At 34.7% G+C, this 26,408-nt stretch overlaps 1 protein-coding gene across 4 annotated transcripts in view; it reads left to right on the plus strand.

Moving 5' to 3' along the window:
* Positions 1-369: 369 nt before the first annotated feature.
* The window catches only part of LOC110380888 (sex determination protein fruitless), a 49,655-nt gene continuing 23,616 nt past the window's right edge, over positions 370-26,408 (plus strand). For 2 of the 4 annotated variants that reach the window (XM_049837220.2, XM_049837217.2), the window contains exons 1-3: positions 371-486; positions 25,213-25,242; positions 25,721-25,824. In XM_049837220.2, coding sequence (XP_049693177.1) covers positions 25,806-25,824 — 19 coding nt within the window. In that variant the 5' untranslated portion in view covers positions 371-486; positions 25,213-25,242; positions 25,721-25,805. Of the gene's footprint in view, positions 487-25,212; positions 25,243-25,720; positions 25,825-26,408 lie in introns of all 4 variants that reach the window. The other 2 variants (XM_049837218.2, XM_049837219.2) reach the window with 2 other exon arrangements.

A 26,408-nucleotide genomic window follows, 5' to 3' on the forward strand; every position in this document is an offset into this window, starting at 1 on the left:
GACCTCTTCACAGAACATTCTGTAAGTACGCGCTCCCTACAACCTTTGACTTATAGTAGCGTCTCAGTTCATTACAAGCCGTCTGGCACTCATTAATCTCCCGCTGTAATATCAAAAGACTTTTTCAACGCATATTTTACATTAAAAGTCCAAAATTACCCCTTTTCGCGATCACCGTTTCCTTTGAATAACTAGAAACTTTAAACAGTTGAACAATTCAATCAGGGGTGTAATTGCATTTCACAGTTAAGTGTTGTAAGTTTTCTAAGTTAACAGGAACAGTAGGGCGGGAAAGTGAGGCACGAGGCAAATGGGCGGGCGTTGCAGTCTCGCTTGCACAAAATGCACCACCCCCGACGGAATGCGTTGCGTTTGCAGTCAGCGCCGCCGAGCCGTCGCAACTGCTCGCCCGCTGCGCCCGGCCTCGCTCGCCGCGACGTTACGCGACCTGTAACCAGTTACCAGGCTACCAGGACTACCGAGGAGGTAAGCCCTTACATTCATTTTACTGCCTGCTCGCACCCTTGCTGGGGACTTATCCCCGTCCCTTTTCGGCTCAAAGTTTGAACGGTTTTCCCTTTTATCAGTGGAATGTGGGAAAGCGGGTTTCGGTGTCCCAACTCTCTCTTTCAACTTGTAAGCGTGCCGTGATTATTGTGAACTGATAAGAAGATAAACAACGAGCACGCGCTCCTTATCAGGGGTTGAAAAATTGGTCCGCGTACAAAATAAGTTACGATTGCGCGTAACTTTTATTACTGAGATTCAATTGAATATTCAGTCTTAAAAAGTTTTGTTTAAGTTTATTAAACTTTTTAGAAATAACTTTACTGTAACGGCACAAAATGTGTTTTACGATATACTTTTCATACGGCTTTCAGAAAATACACGGCAAAGTCGTAAAACTAATTTCCCGCACTTTTTAAGTTCTATTTGTAGCGTAGCGGGAAAAACTCAATATGAGAGGGATGTAAAAAATTGTTCGTTCACTTTCCTTTTATGAACCAGTTTTAATCATATTTTTTTCGAAGACACGCGTACATTTTAATGTCGCGATTTTTAGAGACCTTTTATATGTTTTTTAGATGATTTAAATTATCTAGGAATGTCCTTTTCTAATACTTTTTCAAACCTAATGCAATTTTTATAATTCTTGTTACGTAGATAACGACATATCAATCAGTCTGAACCAATTACAAACAATTATTGAGAAGTACTCCAATTACAGTTACGATGCAAGGTAACCGTAAATTGGAAGTAGGTATCTAGTCATTATCCAGAAACTATAAACAGAAAAATACCAGCTAACCCGACTTTTTGGGTCCTCTTAAATATAACTATCAGTTTAGTAGTTGTTTACAAAAAACGCCCCTTTTCCACATATTTTCTTTAAAAAAATCTCTATTAGTAAGTAACTATTATAAAAGAAAATTCAATCAAACAAGATATTACCATTAAGTTTTTATGCCAAATTCTCTTACCTCAGGTACTTATGAATAAAATTCTTTTATTAAAATACATATTCAAACGTAAAGTCTACTAAAATTTTATTATTCATAATTTCTGCTTTCGAGAAAAGCTTTCGGAACTTATTTTAATATCGTAACAGTATCATAAGATTTAAAATTATCAAAGTACTCGTAATCCCACAAAACACGAATATAATAAAGTCGGAGTGTAAACCGCTGCGGTCCTATTTCTGTAAACGCGAGGTAACAACATCAACAAACATTTCATTCAGCTGTTTCTCGTGAGAATTGAGCAACAAATCGTCGGACGGCTCCCCTAAGTCAATGCCAAATAGTACCAGGCGAACAGAAAGGTGTGGAAGGTTCTATTAAATTCTCGAGTAAGGGCGGCGGGAGCGCGGCCCACGCACCACGCACCCTCTCCCCTGACCGCGAAAACAGGCCCAACAGTCCACAATGAAAATCAGTTTTTCTCGCACCCGTCGATAGTTTAAAATTAAACGTCATTCTGGCTGCGGTTAACACTTAATTTGTACAACGCATAATGTTATTACTTTGCAATTCAATTTATTATATCCCTGATGCGATTGTTGTGATAATGATTGGGGCTCTTAATGAAATTAATATCCGATGCCAATTCGAAGTACGAAAGACAGTTTCGGTTTAATGGATTTAATTGTGTAGGTATTGGTGTATGACTTTGATTGCTTACTATGTAGTTTACAAAATACGAATTTTAAAGAATAAGGTATATTTTAGTTACTACAGTACTACTTAGAACTTTACAATATCCCGTACTTCAGAGTCCACTTATGAAAATTATAAATTTAAAAAAACCCCCGACCCAAAAAAAGTACGCAATAATTATGACAAAAGGTAAAAAACGCTAAACCCTATAAAAAGCAAAAAAATAACTTTTAACACTACATAAACTAAATTTTGTCGTGTCGGGGGACCGCTCTAATTCATTACTTTAGATACGTGTTTTTTTTTTTAAACGAATGTTGTAATTATGTAGGTATCATTTGATTTATGTAAGTATTTATGAAGGTAAAAAGCGGTCCCCCGACACGTCAAAATTTAGTTTATGTAGTGTTAAAAGTTATTTTTTTGCTTTTTATAGGGTTTAGCGTTTTTTACCTTTTGTCATAATTATTGCGTACTTTTTTTGGGTCGGGGGTTTTTTTAAATTTATAATTTAATTTTATTTCATGCTTTTTAAAGGAGCTCCTTAATTTTTCCTTCTTTCATTTAATTTATTTTATCTTAAGATGGGGTCGCTATATGCGATCTCGGCCAAAGGAAGCTGTTTAACAATCCTCATGACAAACTGGTTCTGGGAGAATTGCACAGATTGAGAAACAATAAAGATTAATCTTTGGACATTCTAGATTTTCAGCAAAAATATAAATCGGTTTATCCGTTTCATTCCGGCATTCCAGGGTTTCATCCGCCACATCCCATTTCCAACATCAGGTTCTCGTCAATCAGAAACATGAAGAGAACTCGTCAAGACAAATTCAACGAGTCCAAACTCGATGGGTTTACTAAAAGGCAGTTCAGGGTTACGTCTCCTACCTTCGTGCCCTAACAGCAGACCAGCTCAGTGGTTCCAAAAGACATAAGTGTTTCAAATTTCAGATCCCACATATACTTGCAAGTAAACTGAGCGTGTAACATTCCTATCACATCTAGCAAACGAGCTGATGACCTTGAAGACCTGAACCGATTTCCACCAAACATAGCTAAGAACACTCCCGACTGACATACCTTTTAAACAAAAAAAACCGCATTACAATCGGATCATCCGTTTGGGAGCTACGATGCCACATACACACACACACACACACACACACACACAGACACGTCAAACTTATAACACCCCGTCGTTTTTGCGTCGGGGGTTAAAAAGAAAAATTAAAGTTGGTCGTCCTCGTGATGCGTCGGACTACTTGGCCCGAACTCAAACTGGTCGGAATTTTCAGTATTATTGAAATTTAGGGTAAACTGCACAAAGGAAAATCTAAGGAAAACATTCCTTTAAATCCAGAAGTGATCATCGTGGAAAGTAAAACTATTTGAATATATACTTTTGTAGATTTCTTCGAGTGAGTACCTCTGCACAATATTCTGAGCATTGCATTGATTACAATTTTAAATTAGATGCTGAAATAATTACATATAGGTAACAAGAATTATTCCATACGCTTTTTGTCATGCTTTACTATAGTTGGCTGATAGGGCCGGTCAGAAGCAACCACGAGAACGGGTCACTCCAAATAGTTGCCGTTACTACTTAATAATAAAGATATTTAGGTACAATACCTGTATAAAATAATTATTTACAATAAAACCAAAAAAGTGCTAAATAATAAAATTAAAAATTGACAAAAAAAATCCCCTTTCGACTGTCAACTGGGAGCGTGCCCAAGAGGCTGGCTGCATTGCCACGTTGGATGACAAGGCTAAAGTTTTGTCCAAGGTGCCAACGTTTTGGTCACGAAAAGCGTTAACCAGCCTTTGCCTTTGATCTTGAACGGTCGATTTTACTAAATACTATTTTTTTATAAGATCAATTAGTGCCGTCGCACATGTCATGTATAATAATTACATTTAAAAACTTTTATTTATATACCACTTCGTTAAATTGCATTCCCAGTATAATAATAATTTGATTCGAATTCCAGTAACTAGAAGAAGATACCTTTCTCTGAAGTTACAAAACATTTCCAAAACTTTTATATAACAAAATATACTTCTTCATAATAAAAATTACTGTTCGTTTTTCCACTACAACACTTACTTTATAATACAATCATGACGTTCTTTTACTTCAAAAAAACGTGTTTCTTTTTTCAACCAGCGGATAAATCTTAATTTCATTTATTTATTTATTTACAAATTTTTGTACACACACATAATCACTTCGAATACTCGCAGTAGTTGTGAAGGCAGGCATCTCTACAAAAAAATATTTTTAACCGCACTCAATCATTACTACTGTGTGCATTTAGATCAAAGTTTAGAGAAAATTTGAAAATGCATAGAGAACAACGAAAGAAAGTTCTGCACTTGTTCTTATTACACTAGCTGTTTCCCGCGGTTCTACCCGAATTCTAAATTTAATACTTCCCGTATGCTAATAAAAATAGTCCTTTTTCAGGCAGTAGGATACTATAGACTTCAGTAGTTTTGGTGTAAAAGAGCGACAGACTTACATTTATAATAAAATAAAATAAAAAGGACAGTATTTTGAAAGAAATGCGCAGTAACATGTTGGCTTGTTTACCAAGAACAATACAATATTTATCACTATCATATTGACCATTTTTCTGGGATATGATTGCAGCGAATACTGGATTTTAAAGGTCAGGTGGCATTCCCTATTCACTGGGACTTATTAGACCGGAATCAATGTGACTAGAGAGTTCTTAAACGAAGGTAATGTAGGCGGAATGCAGCTGTTTTCTGAACATAAAACTCCTTTTTTATTTCATTTCAAATATTTCTTCATTTCCTAAAAAAATTGACAGAATTCTTCCAGGCTGTTTAACTGATCTTCAATTATTTATTTCGTTTTACATAGGTACTGCCTTCATAAAAAAGTCTCATTGCGCGTAGTTTTTAAGTAGCTTAAACTATTTTTATCTAAAAAAAAAATGATACCTTTATTCTTGGCTACTTACAGCTATTTATCGAAGTTATGGGGGAGTTTAGGTCATTGCCTTTGCAATGGGACATTCTCCCTCTGTAAGTGTATGATGATTGCTTTCGTGGGGGATCCTCAATTGATGTGTATGCTTACAACTAACAGTTCCGTATTTTCTTTCAATATGTAATCTTCTTTCGGTATATTTAACAAAGTTATTACTGCCAGTTTGATAATGGCTTAATTTTTTTCTTCTAAAGGCTTTCTGATCAATAGCAACAAAAACGTTTCTAATTTTAAAATGAATACAACCCGAATTTGAAGAATAATGCTGTCACAAAAAGTACCTCCGTCCCTGAAAATATACTGTTCAATGCAATGAATAAAATAAAGGATCGTGTATGAAAAATATTTACGGCCAAATAAGGTTTTCTCATGTTATAAATAATGTAAAAAGTAGTCCTTTTTGAAAATTTTGTTCCACTTGTCTTGGCTTAAACGCACTTTTGGCACCAATTTGTTTTATCCACTCTCGTATGGTAACAAAAATAAAAGAGGGACATTGGCTTCACTTTCGATGGAAGTTATTCTCAGAAAACATATTTTAGAGCTAAAACTCGATTTATTTCTTTTTACAATATTTCTTATTATTCGGTCCTAATTAGTCTGCGACTAAGGTTCAATAACAACTCGAAAATAAATGCCATGAGTTAGCCAAAATATAGCCTACATATTGTTGTAATTAGGAATGATACCTGAGCTGTTATGTAGGTACTCTTATCTATTTATAGCAATTCCGTGAAACAAAAGCCGCCCCACCACCACGTTAAAAATATCAAGTCCAAATATATAGACATGTTACAATTTTGCTCAATAAATCGTCGGTCGGCTCTTCACAAAAAATATAACAAAGAATCAATACATGCATCTATTACAAGCCTCAGATCTGCATATTAGATTGTTCTGTGAATTTTGTAAACGGAATGGTCGGTAGCCGACGGACAGTCGCCGATCGGGCGGCGAGGCGGCGGCGCTCCGTGATCGCGAATCAAACTTTTACAGGCAGCGCTTAAACTTTGCCTCAATTAAATCGATCGTTGAAGGACAAGCTAACAGTATCTTCAATCTTAAGTGTAAGATCTTTTATTCTTTCAATAATTTTTGCCCTTTGACCTTTTCCCCACCTACAGTTATTTGTCTATAAATAACTGTCTGATGTAACAGAGGTTGGCAAATAAACGCCTGCTATCTTTAGTGGTTTCACACGGGAAGCATTCATTTGTCTCTTTTATATGCAAGTGAATATATTTCTATAACAAACTTATTCGTTTTCAATGTAGAAGGATGCCAACACGTGGACGAATGCTAACTTTATGCTAAATAAGACACATTTATTTCAATAACGTTCTGGACAGAAGCAAACATAAACAAATGACAATTACTTATTGATGTATCCGAAGAATATAGGTATATTCTTGATTGAAGTTCCTAAACATTTTTTCTTACTGCACGTCATGTCTTTTCAATATTTCACTAAACCCTTTTACGGTGACAATAGACAAATACCCAGGAAGAGAGGTTTGTACTCGCAACATATTTGTAATCGGCTTTACTTTCCCCGTAAGTACTCCACAGCACCTTAGGACGCACCTGTTCAAGACGTCCTTTATGTCCTTATCAGCTTAAATATTATATTTGACCTGTTATAAAGTTACTCTATCAAAAGAAATACTGCTTAGCTTTTACTTCATTTATGCTAAAACCTAATTTTATAGATACTTACTCTAAGTTAAAACTGTCGTAAAATGTTTGTAATGGAATAAAGGCAGATTGTGCGGCATAATTCACTTTTTGAGCTTTTAAGTTAACTTTGTTTTTATGAGACAGTAACTAATAGTAAAGCTAATAGTTAGAGCTTAATACTAACGTTGTATAGAAACGGATTTGTTTTGAAATGTGGTGCGAATCGTTTACAACGTTTACAGTGGCTGTGTCGGGTACTAGGCGAGCAGGGCGGGCGGGAGGCGCGAGGGTCGGGGCAGCCCAGTCTTACACGCGCCGCCGGCATACATAGCTGCACACAGTTGCATAGTTACACTGCACCGGTGAAGGTTGCGCTCGTTTACAACGCGTGGTGCATCTAAAGGCCCGCGCACGTAGCGGTCACACGTCAAGCTTTGAGGCTTTCCGCTGTTTGTGGCTTATTTGTATTGAAACTCGGAATGTTTTTAGCCACAGTTTCCAACTCGTGTAATGAATTTTTGTTTCACGCTGAGTTTTTACAGAGCTACGGATTGGGTCAGGCACTAATTTAGACATTGACATAGATCTTTTCTTTCGGGACTGCAGTAAAGTTTTGTAACAGAATGTTGTTGTCTTTTCAATAAATTGATATGTGACTTTGTTGTTCATTGAAAATATATAATTAAAATTTCTGTCTGCCTTTTTTACCAATATTTATTTTATTTATCAATATGGGTATATGTTAGATATGCCATTTATTAAAGGAAACTTCGAACAATCGTTCGCTACATTCAAGCACGTGCCTTTCGAAGACATATAATTTTTTACCCATATATAAAACATAAGCTGTAAGCTGCCAATCAATACTTCTAAAAAATTCTCGAAGGCCACACTTATACACGTGTAAGCTACACAAGCCTTCCTAGTTTCAATATATACGTCTATTGTAAGTTGGAAGGAAACATTTATCCAATATTTCCGAAGCAAATTGATATAAACGTTTTATGAAGCGAGGAGAGAAAACTTACTTTGGAGTTTATAAAGTTACAGAGCAAACTTTGTATCGTAGGCGTTAAGTGTAGATGGCACAAGGAAAGGGTATCCTTTCCAAACTTGGTTTAATGTAATTTTAGTGTAATTGGTCCATTTGATTTTGCGATTTGACATTTTTTTTTTTTGTTTAGCTGTACATATTCCAAAGGGCCCATTTAATTGTAAGTTTTACTTACATATAACGCTGGTGATACTGTATGTCAGCTTATTTAACTAATAAATTCTGTAAGAAAATGATTACACGAACTACTGACAGCACGATGCCATTTACTTCGCCGCTATAAAGCGATCATAAACAATTCACTTACGCCGTATTACCGTTCGCAGGAAAAACTAATCGGTCTCACGTGTTAACTTCATACGACAATAAAATAATAAAGCAATAAGCTCGTTTATGTCGGACACCGTAGATAATACGAACATTAGCAGAATAATAGATCGTAAAGCACTGATTTGAAGGTTGTTGTGGTAATAAGATGGCTTCTGGCCAAAGTTCGGACCGTTATCGGAAGGAACTTATACGACTACTATAAAGGACAATGCCCAAAAAAAACCCAAGCCCGGCGCAAACGAAAAGTAACTCAAATTATAGGTAATAATAAGTAATGAAATACTGCATAGGAGGCATCATCGAAATCAATGGCTAAATGTATGAAATTACTATTTGATTTTTTAAAGGGGTAACATGAGCAGCTGGGGCTTGTAGTTTGATTAAAGTGCTATCTGAAACAACAAACAAGTAATATGGCAAGTAATAAGCTTCTCCAAAAAGATAAATCAATACCGAAGTACAGGCTGCAGCTCCCACGTCATCGCGTCATGAGCGTTTTACATTACTTAGGGTGGGCTAGAGATGAGGAACAGTTCGCGCATCCCGCAACATTTTTGGATCTCGTCGTGTTAGAAATAAAGAATCGATGACTTTTAAGCGTTATTATTAAAATGAAAAGTACATTCATATCCTGTTTTAGTTCTATCATCCTAATATCTTGTAAAAGTAGGTAGAATAGTGGAGAAGTTGCTATAAACATGTCATTATGTACACTCTTAAACCACAACTGTATCTGTTTGCTGTTCCTTTTACTAATACATTATGTTACCTCAAAAATCTTGAGTAGCAATGTACCGCAGATGTTAAAATTCGAATAGCAATTTCACACATATAGCCACTGATTTCGATAATGCCCCCTATGTTATATTTAATTACTTATTTTTACCTATATTTTGAGTTACATTTCTTTTGCGCCGGGCCTGGGTTTTTTTCTCATACTTCATGAGCATTGTCCTTTACTATAGTTAAGATGCATGATAAAAGAGTCCGCGAATTTTATTTAGTTACCTGTAATACCAACTCGGGACAGTTTGACGCTTTCTCTCTCTATATTTTAGTAAATAGTGCCTCGTTATACTCTTTTTCAAAAATTATACTTTTTCACAAATAAACCACAAGTTCGAGAGCTACTTCAATGCTGCAGAAGACGGCTATTGTACCTGAACATCATATCTGCATTTTCCTATCTACGTTGGCTTCCGGTCTAACCAGATGGAGCAGAGTACTAGTATTCTGCGTAGAGCAACTGCCTATCTGACGTCCACAGCCCAGTTTTGGTGATCTAACGGCAATTAAAATGAGAGTATTTAAAAATAAAATCTTTTTGCATATAGTCGAATGGTGATTCAAATAACATGCTACTAATTAATTATTTATTACTTGAACGGATGTCAGACAGGTCAACTTTCCTCATTAATTTCTCGTTTATTAACGGACACTATGAATGGTATCGAGGATATTTTTAGGGTTCGATAGTCAAATTCAGTTACTGTCATAAATATAATGTATTGACTTTTAATCCACATATCATTACTGAGATATGTACCTTCTTGGTTCCCTTGAGACGTGGGTGCAACATCTAAAAGAAGATATCAGCAAGCATGTCACCGCATCCCTTTAAAAAGGGTCTTACTTTTCAATCTTTCTTTCTTCTTTCTTTTCACAGCTTTGCCTCGTTTATTGAATATCCAAGATTTAGAACTACTTAACTATTGACTCTAGTCAGTAACAGCATTGAGTATCTACATTTTCTGTAACAATAATAAACATTTAAAATAAAGTACTTTCTACGGAACTGTGCACATTATATGACACGCACTTCGGTTGTTTAAGTACCAATCAAGTTAACTCAATTAAAACGTGACTATAGGAACATTGTTCAGTTGATAAAGATTTTATCGACACTATTAATTGTAACCGCAGAGCTTTCATTAGTCCAACCTTGCTGACAATGCTATTAATTTATTAGTATTGTCAAAATGAGTAATTGCGCCTATTAAAAACGTACGTTTACTTGACTATCACCCCTTATTGGTATACAATATTAATGTATATTATAAAGGAATAATATTTATAAAGGATTGGATTTGAAGCAGACTTTGTCCACATTCTCAGGGACATTACGTCTAGTCCCGGGACAAAGGTACCCTAATTTCGTAATTTACATATCAATCATTTTCATATCATGATTTTATTAAGCATTTTATTTTTATTATATTTTATTTTTTTTTATTTTATTTTATGTAGCTATTCGATGCTAAATCATGACTAACCAAATTCAGACCAGATCGAATAAAACGTGACCTGGCCATATAATAAAATCTACTGTACCTACATTGTACTTATTTATTTCGTGTATTTGTAAGATAGAGACAATACTGCAAGGACGAATAAGGAACCATCTTTGAATAAAGATTAGCTTACCGGATTTAAATGGACAGATATAGGTAGTAACTCAACTTATCCACTTGAAATTCCTAGAATTCGCAATAATACTTGGGGATTTATTATTAATTATATGCAACAAATATAATATCTTCTAATGAAGTTTATAAACATATTAGTATCCTTCTCGATTTATCAAACTTAATCGCATCTCTAAAGATGTTAAAAATAAATCAGCGGATCCATATAATCCAATATAAAACTGCGCAACTGTTTATACATAGTTACCACGCTCTATTTTATAAACAAATCAATTAGTGTTTTTTAGAAACTTTCATTAATTAGCAATGTTCGTTAATTTATTAAAGTCCAATCTTGTGAACTGAAATAAAACTATTTCTTCTTATCTTACGGTAAAATCTACTGAGTAAAGAATTCACAAAAAAATATGGCAGACTAAACTTGAGTCATTTTCCTGTAGTTTATTCTTACTTCAAAGTTTTACAATTCAAATGACTGTCCTGCAATATTACCTAGCTTAGACAATGTATATACTAAAGTATATACCCGTATAATTAAGCATACCTATAAACCTAAACCTATATGTATATCTGTATATTGTGTAAGTTATTCCATCAATTCTGAAGTTTCGTTTTGGCCGGTAACAACAGCTACCGTCACCGTAGACCGTCAATTGTTTCGATTTTCCCGCCGCATACTTCCCGCCAAGTGAGGAAACTTCCAGAAACATCCCCATAGCAAGGACCACGTTACCACAGATTCTTGCACGTAAACTCATTGTTTAGGTAATATAACCAAACTTTCTGCATAATATTTCCCACTACTACCTTGTATATCAAGATATTACCTATAGGTACTTAAGTATTAACATGTTCATTATCCAACAGATGCTTAGGGCTTTCTTGATAAGGAAAGCTGTATTTTTATAGACCCTCAAACTACAGGACACCATTAAACATGTAGTATTTCAGTGAAAACTTGTTAATATTTCAGTCAAATTACACCGCGCAGTATGTAACCTACGCGGTGTCATTTTTACGGGTAACCGGATCTAACTGAATGGGTTCCATTAATTCAATAAATGTAAATCCTGATGAAATTCTCTTACACGCGCCGTCGGCCTAGTAACCTGAGTATTGGTTTACGTACACTTTCATTCATGTAAAAAATTAGTATTTAAATACATAATTTAGATGCAATCGTTAAAAAACACTGTCGCTGTTTATACATATAGTAAAAACTTTTTTTTTGCAAAATATTTATTTAAGACTCAGGCCGTGGGATCCAAGTGCTCATCTGTTTTGTAAAGATTCACTTCGGTCACTTGAAGTGACCCAAAGGCTGGTTTTTATTTTGGTCAAAAATTAAGCATTGCCATCCAACGTGCCAGTACCGCCAGCCTCTTGGGTACACGCCCGGTGGGCAGCGATGAGGAGGAATTCTTTGATGCGATTTTGTAATTATTGTTACCTATTGTTTTAAGTTGTATAGGTTAGTTTCTTTTAAGTTTTATGTAGATATGTCTCGACTTTTCAGAATAAATGGATCCTAATTCGGAAAAAAAATACCAGATTCTAAAAGGATTTAAATGGAATAATGGCTCAAACGATTGAGATTTTTGGTATGGGGCAAGGTAGCACCGTGCACACTTTTATGAGGTAATTTTATGCGAATCCGGTAAAATCTTTCTATTGACACCAGTGAACGACTGGTAAACTAGATGTACCTAATTAAAAAGATTTTATTATATTTATCGAACAGTATTTTTGAAGTTATTTGACCTCTGCCTTGATTTAGTATCCTGCGTCATTTAGCGGCATTTGTTGCAAAAACGGCAATATCGGCCTTTATTAGGAAGATTAATATCTAATATTTTATGTATCAGAGAACGGTATACGCAGAACAAGTAGCAACATGTTTTTCACAATCTAGACGGCACGTGCCATAGGCCTTTGCTCTTAATATCATGTCAATACTTATTAATTCAGTTTGAACTGTAAAATACAGCCTATCTAGATTTTTTATACAGCCATTATCATAAATATGCATGCCTAAGTAATTAAATAGCATTTTTTTCTAGAATAAAATCATTCCAATATCATAAAATATCTATGCCTAAATTAACATTTTATCTAGAAAAAGTGAAGCACTGTTATAATTGCCCATTAGAATCTAAGTTTTTTTTTAACAAAAAATATAAACTTTTTTATCACAACCATGTAGTTTTATGTCATTCGTAATAAACTAGATTGGTAGGTATTACAGGCCTATATACTGATGATGTTATGCGGTTTCACCCGAAGGTAATGTGATAAACCGAAATGCCAAAATGAGTAGCCTACACTGAAATTAATCAGATCAGTAGACCTAAGATTAGCGTATTCGACCCAAAGAAAAAACTTGAGACAAACTACTATCACTTTGTAATATAAATAATATGATAACGTGCGTTAGTTACCTACATCAACAATGATATAAAAAGCCCAAACAATAAAAACATGTCTACGTATTATATTGTGTCCCAAATTAGAAGTTAAGTAGTTAGAATATTAAGCTTCAAATAACATAGATTTGTTATTTACAAAAACATTTCCATGTATAAATATTCACTCACTAACTCATATAATTCGTCAAGTAATCAGCAAAATCTGATCCCAGAATTATGTCTGGCTTTCAGTAACCTCAAAACATAGCAACTACATTGATACATCAGTCTGTTCATTGCTCAATTACTAGAGTCTAATTAGCAACGTGTAACATGCAATGAACTGACAATATCGTGATACATCGGTTACAGTAACAAGCTTTGATTAAATAGCTTAGTTCGGAAATCGACACCACAATCCCGACTTAGTTTTATTTTACAACTTTATTTAAGCTCCTGACTCCCGGCACTTAAGAGGAATTCCGTTTATTCGTGTTGACTTCGTTCCCGCCAAAGTGAATTTAGGAAAGTATCGCTAAACGTTAAACATTAAAGTTCCAGTATTCAGTTCGTGAGGTAAATCCCGGCCGCTTGAGTTTGTATCGTTTGTTACAATGTTCAGATAAGGAGTATTATCTTCTCGGTCAGAGTACATTGCTTTGCATCTTTTACGAGAATGTTATGTGCACGATATTTATTTCGTAGTACGCGTTAGAGATTTAAATTTAAAAGAGTTCGATATCTACTTCTTTGTAATTTTATTTTAAATCCAAAGGCCAGTTTCATGTAGTTTATTTTTATGCATGAAGCTTTATACTTACTCACGTACGTTTCGAGTAATGGTTTGACAAATGAAGCAAATTCACATGTATTCAGTTCTATTTCTGTAAAATATCTTGAATAATGTAAGCTACTTACGAGAAGTCGCTTCACGTTAATTAACGCCTAGGTTGATCCAACTATGAAATAGGATTGACATGAATGTTAGGTATGAGTCAAACACGAATACAAATTATGATAATTATTACTATACGGCTATGAAAATTAGGTTTTAGTTGTGGATAACCGTATACATAATGCATAAGCACATGACAAATGGATTCATTTCAAATCCTATCAATATACCTACTATTTTTGTTTCAATAGATAAAAAGTTAATTTGCATGTTCTAAATATCGAAATAAATAAAAATTACCCAGTCAATCACTTCTTTTTAGGGTTCCGTAGCCAAAATGGCAAAAACGGAACCCTTATAGTTTCGTCATGTCCGTCTGTCCGTCTGTCCGTCTGTCCGTCTGTCACAGCCGATTTACTCGGAAACTATAAGTACTACAGTGATGAAATTTGATGGGAATATGTGTTGTATGAACCGCTACAAAAATATGACACTAAATAGTAAAAAAAAGAATTGGGGGTGGGGCCCCCCATACATGTAACTGAGGGATGAAATTTTTTTTTTCGATGTACATACCCGTGTGGGGTATCAATGGAAAGGTCTTTTAAAATGATATGAAGTTTTCTAAAAAACATTTTTCTTAAAGTGAACGGTTTTTGAGATATCAGCTCTCAAAGTCGTAAAAAGTATGTCCCCCCCCCCTCTATTTTTATAACTACGGGGTATAAAATTCTAAAAAAAATAGAGGTGATGCATGCTAATTAACTCTTTCAACGATTTTTGGTTTGATCAAAGTATCTCTTATAGTTTTTGAGATAGGTTGATTTAACTGTAATTTACGGAACCCTTCGTGCACGAGTCCGACTCGCACTTGGCCGGTTTTTTTTTATTTGGTCTTCTCAACCGATGTTTTATGATTTAATTAAAAGAACAGTAATAACCGCAAAAGCAGTCACCAAAAACAAATGAATACATTTTCATTAGACGAAGAGCCTCTACACAAGCTAATGTAGATCTTAAAAATATGTATTTCATTTGTTTTCAATAAGCTTTAGAACGTTGGTAAAGTCGAAGCACGTGATAGGGATTAATAAAATCCTCTCTAACACCTGAAACGTAAGCAGGTAATAATAAGTATTTTTATTTAAAAAAATATGCATAAAATAATCAACTTGCGTAAGTTATTAAAACTTAAGCTCTTATTATACATCTAAAACCTTTCAGGATATATTTCTACAATGAAGTATGCAAATAAGTATAATTGTTAGAACTTACTTCATACATTCATGTAAAACTTTTACACCTACATTATGCGAAATACTTAATTGTGTTATTTAATCAAAGAAGTCATCTAGAAAACGAAACCAAGCTTTAAATAAAATAAACTTAACCATCACCCCTGAAACCAAAAATAACATCAGACAAGAATATATTTATTTATAGGTATTAGTACTTATTTTATAAAATCAATAGAAATCTTCGGCCTTATCCTCAACAATTTAAGGCGTTCAGAAAAGCGTCTGCACGCACGCACGTTCTTGTCAACATCTAATTGTTGGCGCGCACGCTCACATCATCACGTCTACCATTCCATGGTAGCACTACAAACTCCTGGAAAAAATATGTTAACTACTTTTTATAAATAATAGTTTACTGTAAAGGGGTTAAGACACAGATAATATTGACATTCAATCTCCAGCAAAGTTTGAGTTCTTCAAATTCGTAGAAATAAAACAAGTAATTTATAAAACTGAAACTTGAAACTGTAACCTTACATAGTTGCGACAATTTCTAAGAATCCAAGACTTTACAGCACTGTTTTCGCCGGTGAAAAGCTAAACTCAAGAAATTGCCGGTAACTGAGTAAACAAAAGTAAAAGCCAAGTCAAACCTAAGCGAGTTAACTAATACTTCAAGGGAGCTATCGGCAAATAAACTTAGCTTGTCCTTAATCGGGGATCGGGCGAACTATGTCGCCAATCGGTTGTATGCTTGTAATAAACCTGACAAACAATTAAAAAACTTGTAAGACGAGGTTATTTGGTCACCTTTGTTTATTGAGGTAACATTTTCCAAAATAAATAGTTATTTGTATCATATAATACACGATATCATCCGTCTAAAAACTCTTTAGAAATTATACCTCTAAAGACAGATTGAGATCATTAATTTATATTCTTAACATATTAATATTAGGGGAAGGTTGCGATCATTGGACCAGCGCTTTCATTGGATCACCAACGTATTTCCTTCTCAGTATCTAATATTAGCGTGAGGAATTAATTTTAAAAACCCTAAAACAGACATTCATGAAAACTAGTGTCTAACTATTGCGTTCCGACTGAATAAAAGTTCTATATTCGATTCCAAAAAGTTTTCCACGTACGGCAAACAAAAATGAAACAACTTTTGATCGAATTATATGCGGTTCGGTGTAATAGGTGCGGTGCACTGCTGACGTAAAAACTAGCTAGTTAGTCGAGTTTACACAAACATCGGGCTTGCTAACTGTAACTTAACTTGTTAATTTTGTTGCCGTACGTTGTTAACGTTTGTCACAATTGCTACTTTTGCCGTCTACGTGAACAACAAATGACAATTCAGTGGCCAACCGCGACGTAAAGGATGCCACGAAACAAAACTAAATTGCCATCGGTACAACATACGAATGGAGCTTCGTTAGGAAATTAATTATTAGAAATAAAGTCGCAACTAACTTCAGGAAACAATTTTAGCTTTTAGTAACTAGCTACACCTTTGTTACCTGGTCTACGTCAATTAATATGCAACTTTCAGCTTTGGAAGTAAAAGGGATCGTTTAACTCAAACGATAAACTCCAATAAATGAAAGGTTCTTACCGATTTGCTGAAATAGCTGACAAAGCTTGTAAGTAAGGTTTAAAAAATCAAATAAACCGGCTCGAAGTCTCTCCAGTAAGCACTTAGTTGGTTCCCGTACAAATGTATTTCAATTATATGTTAAACTTATTAATTACTAAATTTAAAGTGTGCACGCAGCATTTGGACTATTCCCAAAACTAAATTCATATTTTTTTTCTTCTCAGAAAGAATAGCAAAAGAAAAAGATACGTACGGGTACTTGGCTGTTGCCCAGTTACAATGATCATATATTTACGCACTGCGTGCCAGCGTTGTGACGTTACACGTGCACTAGTGTTAGAAAAATCTAATCTTCAGATATTCCGGATCATTCAGGAAAATTCCCTTATTACTATGTATTTCCTTAAACTATGGTTTGCTGTCGGTGCTTCCTCACATTCCTGTGCGACATGAAGAAATCTTGTATTCATATCTGCCTAACTAGTGAGTACTAGCATTTTCCAATTATAATGTCCTTTTGTAATATGATTAATAATCTTCCCACAATACATAAATTAAAAATCTGTTGATTCTAATACAAAATAATATTTCACCTTTTTACTATTTTGTATTTTAAAAAAATGCATTACGAAAATTGTCCTGCAGACCAATACAGACTCGTTAGAAGATAAGACGGTGGGGCGTATTTTTTGGAACGAATGCGGAATACCACTTGGCTACTTGTATCGTTTGCTTACATCGTAAATGGTACGATACGCTTCTGTTAAAATTATTCAATATCGTTTGTAAGCTCATGCATACAGATGATTCTAAATAACTATATTCATAGAATCTTACATTTATTTATTTCCTTATAGCAAAACATTTGTACTATAATATTAACGACAGGCTACTGTTAGAGATAAGTATAAAAGCTCGATATTTTTAGACGCATAAAAATACACCGTTAAAATTGTGATATAAAAACACGAGCCATTATTTTTGATTGAAACTAATCCTGATATAACAGATTAAATGATGAATACATATAAAAATCTTTATAGAAGTACCTAAACAGAAGTAACGTAGGTACAGTTCATAAAAGTTCAAATTGATACCTGAAGGGAAAATTTGTGTTAATATAACGGTTTCGTCGAACGTAAAATTGTAATTACAGCAGGACTTCAAAATCAGGTCACCCGAATCATAACTGACTTCCATCAATTTTATACTACTATTTTGAAACAATGTCTTAATTATTGCAATTAACACTCAAAAAACACATAAGGACTTTTTTAAAATGTATTATAAAAATATTCGTATCTAACATAAAAATAGTAAATTGTAAGTACCCATACTCTGAAACTTTATCCATAAACAAATGAACAACTTTGTTTTGCATTGAGACCACGTTATATCTTCGGAATCGAATAGTCAAAACTTATCAAACGCTAGGGGTGGCGGTCCTATTACAAAGGGGTGAGTGTCGCGGGAGAGGGGGGAGGGTAAAATTGAAAGTTCTAGGGCAGCAGTGCAATTAAACAGATTGCGCGTTGAAGACTCGCGTCCGGTTCGAAATAAAAACAATATTACATCAATCTACTGGTAAATAAAGATTTCTCTATTAGTGTTTTTAAGGCACCTTGGTTTTTGAAGGACCCTAAAAATCAATTTATTATTTCACTAAATCTTTTCAAGCACATTTGATCATCTTATGTGTACTTTAATTTTAATAGAAATATTATTTTACTTGAACTAAATAGGTATAACACGCTATTTCTACAAAAGACAGCTATTATTTGTGATAAATTGCTACAAAATTAACTTTCATTCCAATCTTAAAACTTAGAATTAGGCGAAGCAAAGCAAATAGAAATTCTATACAGAAAACTTGAAATCAATTTATTAATTGAGTGTCACGTCCCACTCCTTCGGCTTACATTACTTAATAAATCCAGAAACGGAGCTAGAAAGTCGTTAACTGCGCTTTGACTTTAAAAAGAAAGTCAAGACCTCCACTCACAGGTTTTCATTTCAGTTCAAGTCTGGGGTGTGCTTTTGTGACTACGTTTGCGTTCTCGTATGTTGTAAAGGTTCCCTTAGTGCTTGTACTGAGAAACATTTCTCTATCTCCATAATAAGCTCAAACGTCTTTGACAATTTTGTTATATTTTTTTCAATTTTAATACATGTTTACGATTATGAAAAAAAGTTACATCAAACAATAATAAAAGTATCGATCTGTTGCAACTTTTCCGGCTAAATACGTTTTCCAGTCTGCCACGTTTGTAAATTGTCTGTCTACGTGAATAGAGGCTGTGTATGCACGGAGCCTGTGTCTGTGTGAGTGCGGCACGTGTAACGGAGGCTGCTCGCGATTCTGCGCCCCTGGTAGCTCGCTCCCTGCGCTGTAAACGATCTAGTTTGCGAGAACTTTGAGGCGGAAAATTTATCTGACAGTTAAGTGAAGTGTGTACACAGCACATAAATTTTCCTGGAAATAGATTGAGGTGAACTTATTGTCTATTCGGCCCATCAGCAATTGAAGGCCTCATTATCAATCGCTAAAATCAGAGTCCAATAATGCAGCCGCTAGTTAGTTTATTGCACAGTTGAATGTCACAAACTATGTGGTTACTACGAAGTTTCATGCAAGTGGTAAGTTTGTAATGTATCTAATTATGTGTACTTATGAAGTTAGTACACTTGTTGCTTATGTTGCTAGCTTTCTAACAATCGGAACCTAATAATAGAAAGTTTTCTATTACATTTTAACAGACGTCTATTAGGAAAAGAATATTAGGGTACATCAATCTGTTGATCCTAATACTACAACACCAGAGTAGAAATAAACACACTTTTACAGAGCACAGTCAGTCGTTGCTATAAAAAAGAAATTAACTTTTCTACCCTTTATCATTGTGGAGGTATTTTTACCGTAGTTACTGAGCTAATGACACATCACGTAATGAACAAGCTCGTTGCTAAACTAAACAGCGCATGTATTGCACGTAACCCGTATGTGTAAGTTAGTGAGAGCTGCAATCAAGCCTCTTCACTGGTGACCGTGAACCGCGGTTACACGGGCTACGATAAAGCAAGCCAAATTAGCGGGACCGCTACGCCTCGCTACGACTGGCGTTCGTAGCAGCTTGGTAGACCCTATATTTGTATAGTCTCGCATTTGCTGAGTGGAAAATGCACTCTTTTCCTATTGACTTAAGTTCATAATTTGATTATACCGTAGAAGTGGTGATTTACAGGCTTTGACAAGCTTGATTGGCATTTCGATTGAATCTTTGATACGGTATTACGGAAATATTATTTCAGCGGTGTAATTTCAAATAATTGTATTCCGGGAATAAAGTGATGATACCCAGATTTCGTTGACCTCGTCGTGCGTCCCGTACTAAAGGAAATTGATCTGCATTGTATTTTAAGAACTTGAACTTTGTCATATTTTGTGGTATTCCAGTTTATTCCGTCGGCACTTGAGTATTCCCAATGGCTCAATAGGAAAAATAAGATTACCTTATTCTTATTTTGAACTTCATTCTTTCAAATCGTAATCTTCGTTAACATATTTTTTTTTATTACTTATATGATCTCCATATAACATAGTCCAACAAATAAATTCAGGCATTCATTGCAATAAAACCATTGCTCGGTTTATTCACATTAAACATTAAAACTCGTATTACCTTATTTGCGTATTCACGTAATAGCCCTTGAATTACCCATAGCCATACTCAAGAAATAATACCTACAGGTAAATAAATAGCTTGTATTTATCGAATACCTATGACATGATGATGGATCTATTACCTATAAAATAATTTGTCCTTCATTATAACTGTCCTTGTTAAACTCCTTTGCTTATAAATTAAGTCAAATTGCATCATTCTAAGTGCACATAATATTTTATCTATAACTAGCTTCCACCCGCGGTTTTAAACCGCGTCCCGATATGACTGTTTCCCGTAGCCGGATGGTGACAAAAACTCTCCTATATCCCTTTCCCGGATCTAAGCTAATTTTCAGCTTAAACGATTCAGCCATTCTTAAGTTATAAAATGTGTGACTAACATGACTTTCTTTTAAAGATACCTATAGAAGATATATACTATTTATTCTATAATACATCAAGTTTTCTTGAAGTTAGAACCCTACCGTTGATTTCTTGAATCGACGCCAAAGTGGCGAGTTGTGTGACTTTACATTTACAATACGTGAGGTAAATAAAGTATTACGCCACTGTCCGCAATGTTACCCTTTCTACCGCAAAGGTTACATCTGTGTGTAATTACGTATATGTGTTTTGATATTTGTTATGCAGGTTTGGTTGAATAATCTTTTTGTTATCGAGTGAGCTGTAGGTTTTTGATCACCTAACAAGCCTTAGTGTAAGAGTTTTCTCAAAGCCACCTGACGACCTCTGCTGGCAAATTATAACAAAGAATATGTCAGAGGAGCAGCGTACAGGGCCACGTCGACTTTATGAGCCCTCCCAGGCACGTGTAACACCGCTAACAATAATGATTTAAGGTATTTTTTAAAGAGATATGAAAAATATAGCTTCTAAAATAAAGTGAGCATTTATTTTTGGTGAGGCGGAAACAAATGGTTCATTTAAGTATTTTAATGACCATTACGGATACTTAATAAACCCTAAATATCATAGCCCTATTTCAATCTGATTGCACTAACGGAATTCCTAAACTTTCTGTGATAAAGTTAATATAATTGAACGCGGTCAGTTGTGTTGTAAACAAACTGGATTCATGATTGGTGTCCATTGTCTCTTCGGTTCGTGCGCCGGTCAATTTGTTCCATTGTTACAAATATACACATCGTAAAGGCCTGGCGAATGCAAATTTGAAATTTATATCTAACGTGCATAAATAAAAAAATAAAATAATTTTTATTTTGAAATATTAAATAAACATTATCGGGGATATTTGACACAGAAAACAGTATCAAAATTTAGCAAAGTAAATTCTTGATCCCACAAGCAACCATTGATCCAATTCAGGAGTTCCGTCTTCAGCTTGATATATCCAAGTAGTAAATACCTATAATACAACTGCCATCTTTTAAAAACTAACACACAAATTGTAAAAACTATCAAAAAGCGACAATCTTTTTGATATCAAAATATTCCCTGAAACTATCCGTAGATATAAGGTAGAACAAGAGTAGGGTGTAAAGTGTAATGAATCGTAACTCGTTACTTCCCCCAGTATATTAAGCACACGTGATGAAAATAACAATTTTACATTACCGAGTCAGTTGGCGGTTTTAATTGCCAACATAGCTACATCGGCATTCATCAGCGGAATTGCAAATAAAAGTGTTTTATTCAGTACTATTAAACGAATTTGCCGCCAATTTTTATGCGTTAATTGTGAAGTGAGCTTTTTTAACGATATACTTTATTATGCTTTTGTAACGAAAGGTATACGGGACAGTTATTACATTAAAATAGAGTAAACATTTTCGGGAATGTTATCAAATATAAGGAAATAAACAATTGAGTTTTTTATCTACCTAACCACCACAAAATGTAGTTCACCAATTTCGTTACAACCTCAAGTGTATTTCATATAACGTCGGAAACATTAGGTACCTATAGTAAAAAAAATAAAGATCTTAAAACTGAGACACTCTCTAATTTAGAACAAAGGATTTGTTGTTCCAAGGATGTGTTGATTTATTGTCTACGGAAACAAATTCAATGTTACACAAACACAGCCTACAGTGCAGACAGATGTTTCTTTGTTATGCAAATGCATGTATGTGTCCCTTCGGCTGATGGCACGTCCGTCGTACCGCTGAAGGCTATGGCAGCGATACCTGTAACCCGCTACGAGCTAAATGGTCAATTATGTGAATAAACCGACCACAGGCATCCAAACACAAAGGCTCGGACGAACAATTCTGGATTCAGCTTATTGTTCGATTTATCCCATTCGAATTTTAAGAGGCTTGTTGTTCTTAGAAGTTTGAAGTCCTCTTAGGCGTATATATGTTTTGGAGCATGTGCTACTATTAACCTTGATACCTTTACATATATTATACAGTTTTTACCCGTGCTTATAAAAAGCTTGTCTAAATTACTCAATTCAGTTCCAAAAATCTCCAACACAGCACCCTTGATTCAAAAAAACGGGTCATTTGTCTTGACTTAAAATAAAATTTCTCTGTAATTTTCAAACATGTCTCGACTTTTCGTAATACTTAAACGAACTTAAGTTTGCATGTCACGAAGATATATCTCCATTTAATTAAGAGGACGCAGAAAGAGGGCCCTGCTAAGTTATGTCATGTCAACCATTTCGTTGGCAGGTTATGAAAAACTACAATTTTCATTTAGTTCTTATTTTTTAATTATGTATTTTAGTGTAAGTCAGTTAAAGCAAGTTTATTACCGTCATACTCGATAGTAAAGTAATTGGAGTATAGACATTGATTCATTCTGATAATCAATTACCTAATTCAGATAGCACAGACACAAGGCTATGTTAATACGATGAAAATTAATTTATCCAGGTATATTGGAGCACAATACAATCTGTGTTACGTAATACAACGGCATTTGCCCCGGGTAGCATGCGTCCTGTGACATGCAAATCTTGGTGATAGTATTAAATCGGATAGTCGGAAGTGTGCAGGCGACTCGATACTGTTAAATTGATGTAACAAGCTAGGGTACGTGGGGTGAATGGTGATCATCCTACATACACAACTGGTCATCGCAGCTTTGTTAATTCTATTGCGGACTCCTTTGTACCGCGACTGCGATTGCGACAAACGAACTGGGGTCGACACTTCGTTACACGCATTATGTTATTAGCTATACAGCTTTTGTTTAGCTCATGATAGGTCCAATTTCGGTTTATTTTCTAATCAGTATGTTATGAGTGCACAGATTAAATTAGAAAAATACCAAACAATTAAACCAGTTTAATAAACCGTGATATCGTTCAGGTGGGCTTCAGTGAATTCTTGAAAATAATGTTTCATGAATTTGCCGAATTGACTAAATTGGCTGGATATTATGCTATCATATTATCATAGCAATCAGTAATCTGTCTTATGCATCGAAAATACATATTTTGTTCAACAGGTAATATGAATGGAAACAAGTGAAAAGTATTCTGCAAACTTGTGCAAAGTGATCTTCATTACTCATACAATCTGAGAAAAAGCTACGTTCGAATTCAAAATATTCATATTACGTTTAAAATAAACATATATTCACCAGCTTTCTGTAATACAAGGTGAATTGGCCGATGAATATTTTTGAAATCGAAATTGAAATTCGGATTTACACCAGTTTGTGTTAATCTGTTCGTATATTTTCTCGTAACTCCATTTTATTTTTGGGAATTAAATAAAATATTAATTCGAATGGATCCATGCATGTAAATTTTCCACTTTTAAAAATTTTATTTCTGTTTCTTGCCTTCAATAATAACTTGGGGACTACTTACGTAACTGTTTTTTTCACAAGACAATATTCTTTCTTGTATCTTTTTAAGACATTGTTGTATTTTTGATAAAAAGGTCTTGTGAGTCACAAGGTTTCTCAACTTTAATTAGAAGCTCTGGCTGGAAGTATAGTTGGTGTCATTATAAACTTAAAAATACTTTTGACACGTGAAGAAAATTTTTTATGGGATTTTTCGTTTAAACATCTGACGTTTTAACTTCTTTGTAATGTCACCATAGATATTTTAAAACAAAAGTAAAGCAATTATTGTACTTCAATATCTGTGGTATTATTTTGGTCTCAGTGTCTCACCCATTTAAAAATAAATTCACAAACAATGCTCTCTTTTTTCTGTAGGTTGTCTGTAAATATGACTCTTGTTATTCCTATGTAAAAGGCTGCCACTTATCTGACACTTCTTTGTAGTTAAAACTTAGTTGATATCTAGGTCTCTAAAGGAATTCCTCCTACGCACTACTTAGGTCCATTGTGTGATGTGTCACTCTATCACATCACCTTATACCTACGCGTTGCAATCTATCAATAGTTTCTAAAAGCAGTCTTGAAACAAAAGCAGTCTATTGTTTTTAATTATGAGCTAATTCAACAACAGTTGCTAACGCAGAACGGTTAAAATATAGAATAAATAATACCTATCCTTTTGTCAATTTACATGATAGGACCTATTTACATTAAATAAAAACAATTTTAAGTTTCCTTGCTCATAAAAATGTAAAGTCTGGGGAAAGAATAGTCAGAAAAATTCGGAGAAAGTTATCTCAACAAAATCTAAAAGGCCGTTAGTACCTAAATATTAAAAAAAGAAGACCTTAGCTAACATTTAAATGTCCTTAAAATCTGGTATATTTTATTTGTATAAGAAGAGTACCCACGTATGTAACTTTAAGAAAACTTTGTTTTGGTTTCAGATAAACAACGTGGGAAACTTCGCCGCTAACGTACGGAATGAATAATACCTACAGCTCACATTCAAACACACTCGTGAAACACTATCAACTAGATTTCGTTAGCTTAACAAAACCATACTGAAGCACACACAACTACTTTTCATTCAAACTATGCGGAAACATGGCAAACAAACGCCGACTTCAACTTTAAACACGGACGTTACGTCACTGGAGGGAAACTCCGACACGTAAGCCTACACATACAGCAGAAGCCACACTGTCTTACATCAACATCACACTTACACACACATCTGACCGCACCAAAATACTTATTCACACACTGATTTCATTCTATCCTCGTGTGAGTTAAACGAGAGCTCTCTAGCTAGCATGCTCGCCTGGTAGCCGGTGTAACGAAGAGGTGGCACAATTGCGCCAAGTGCCACTCATATCGGTTACGTTGAACACAACCCACACATACACACTGCTTAATTCATGACACTTGAATGAGTACTTCGCAAATTCGCAGGGTAATTAGCCGGCATACCAAAATTAATAAGCCCGGAGCCAACGTAAATCGGTGCTGATTGGTTGCGAACGCTGAAGAGGGACGGATGAATTTAACTACCAAAGGTGAGTTCGAATGCTGGTTAACTATTACTTAGGAATGCGACTGCATTATAACAAAAATGTTTGTTTCTAAAAATTGACATCGTGTTAGGGAAAATATCGTCGAGGGTCATTAAACAAATACCTTTTTTTTGTTATTTTCGTTTTTTAATCCAATAAATTTTGAAAAAATACATAGAGATATTATAACGCTTTTCCTCGTTGAAATTACTGTTGTTTTCCGATTCAGAGGCAAACGAAACCTGTAAAAGACTAATTAATTATTTTTGCTTAGTAAGTGGTGAATAAGTTAAGCGTAAATTATGCGTCAGTAGCTCCACAATTTACTTATAAAAGGGGTGGGTTTTAACTGGGGCCCATCGTTTATCCCATACCTGTGACCATCGGTCTGTAAAGCTTTACAAGATTTTCCACGCTCTACCAAGCACAATCATAGCATACTTTACAATAAAACTTTAATGTTCAATGCATAAGTACTACGTTAATACTCGCAATAGGTATGCACAATATTTGATAAGCTTTGTGACTAAGTCCGAATTTTCAATGTACCAAAAAGAGAGAGAAATATCTTACACAATCTCAAAAAA

Source organism: Helicoverpa armigera, chromosome 14, assembly GCF_030705265.1.
Source record: "Helicoverpa armigera isolate CAAS_96S chromosome 14, ASM3070526v1, whole genome shotgun sequence".
Taxonomy (NCBI): Eukaryota; Metazoa; Arthropoda; class Insecta; order Lepidoptera; family Noctuidae; genus Helicoverpa; species Helicoverpa armigera.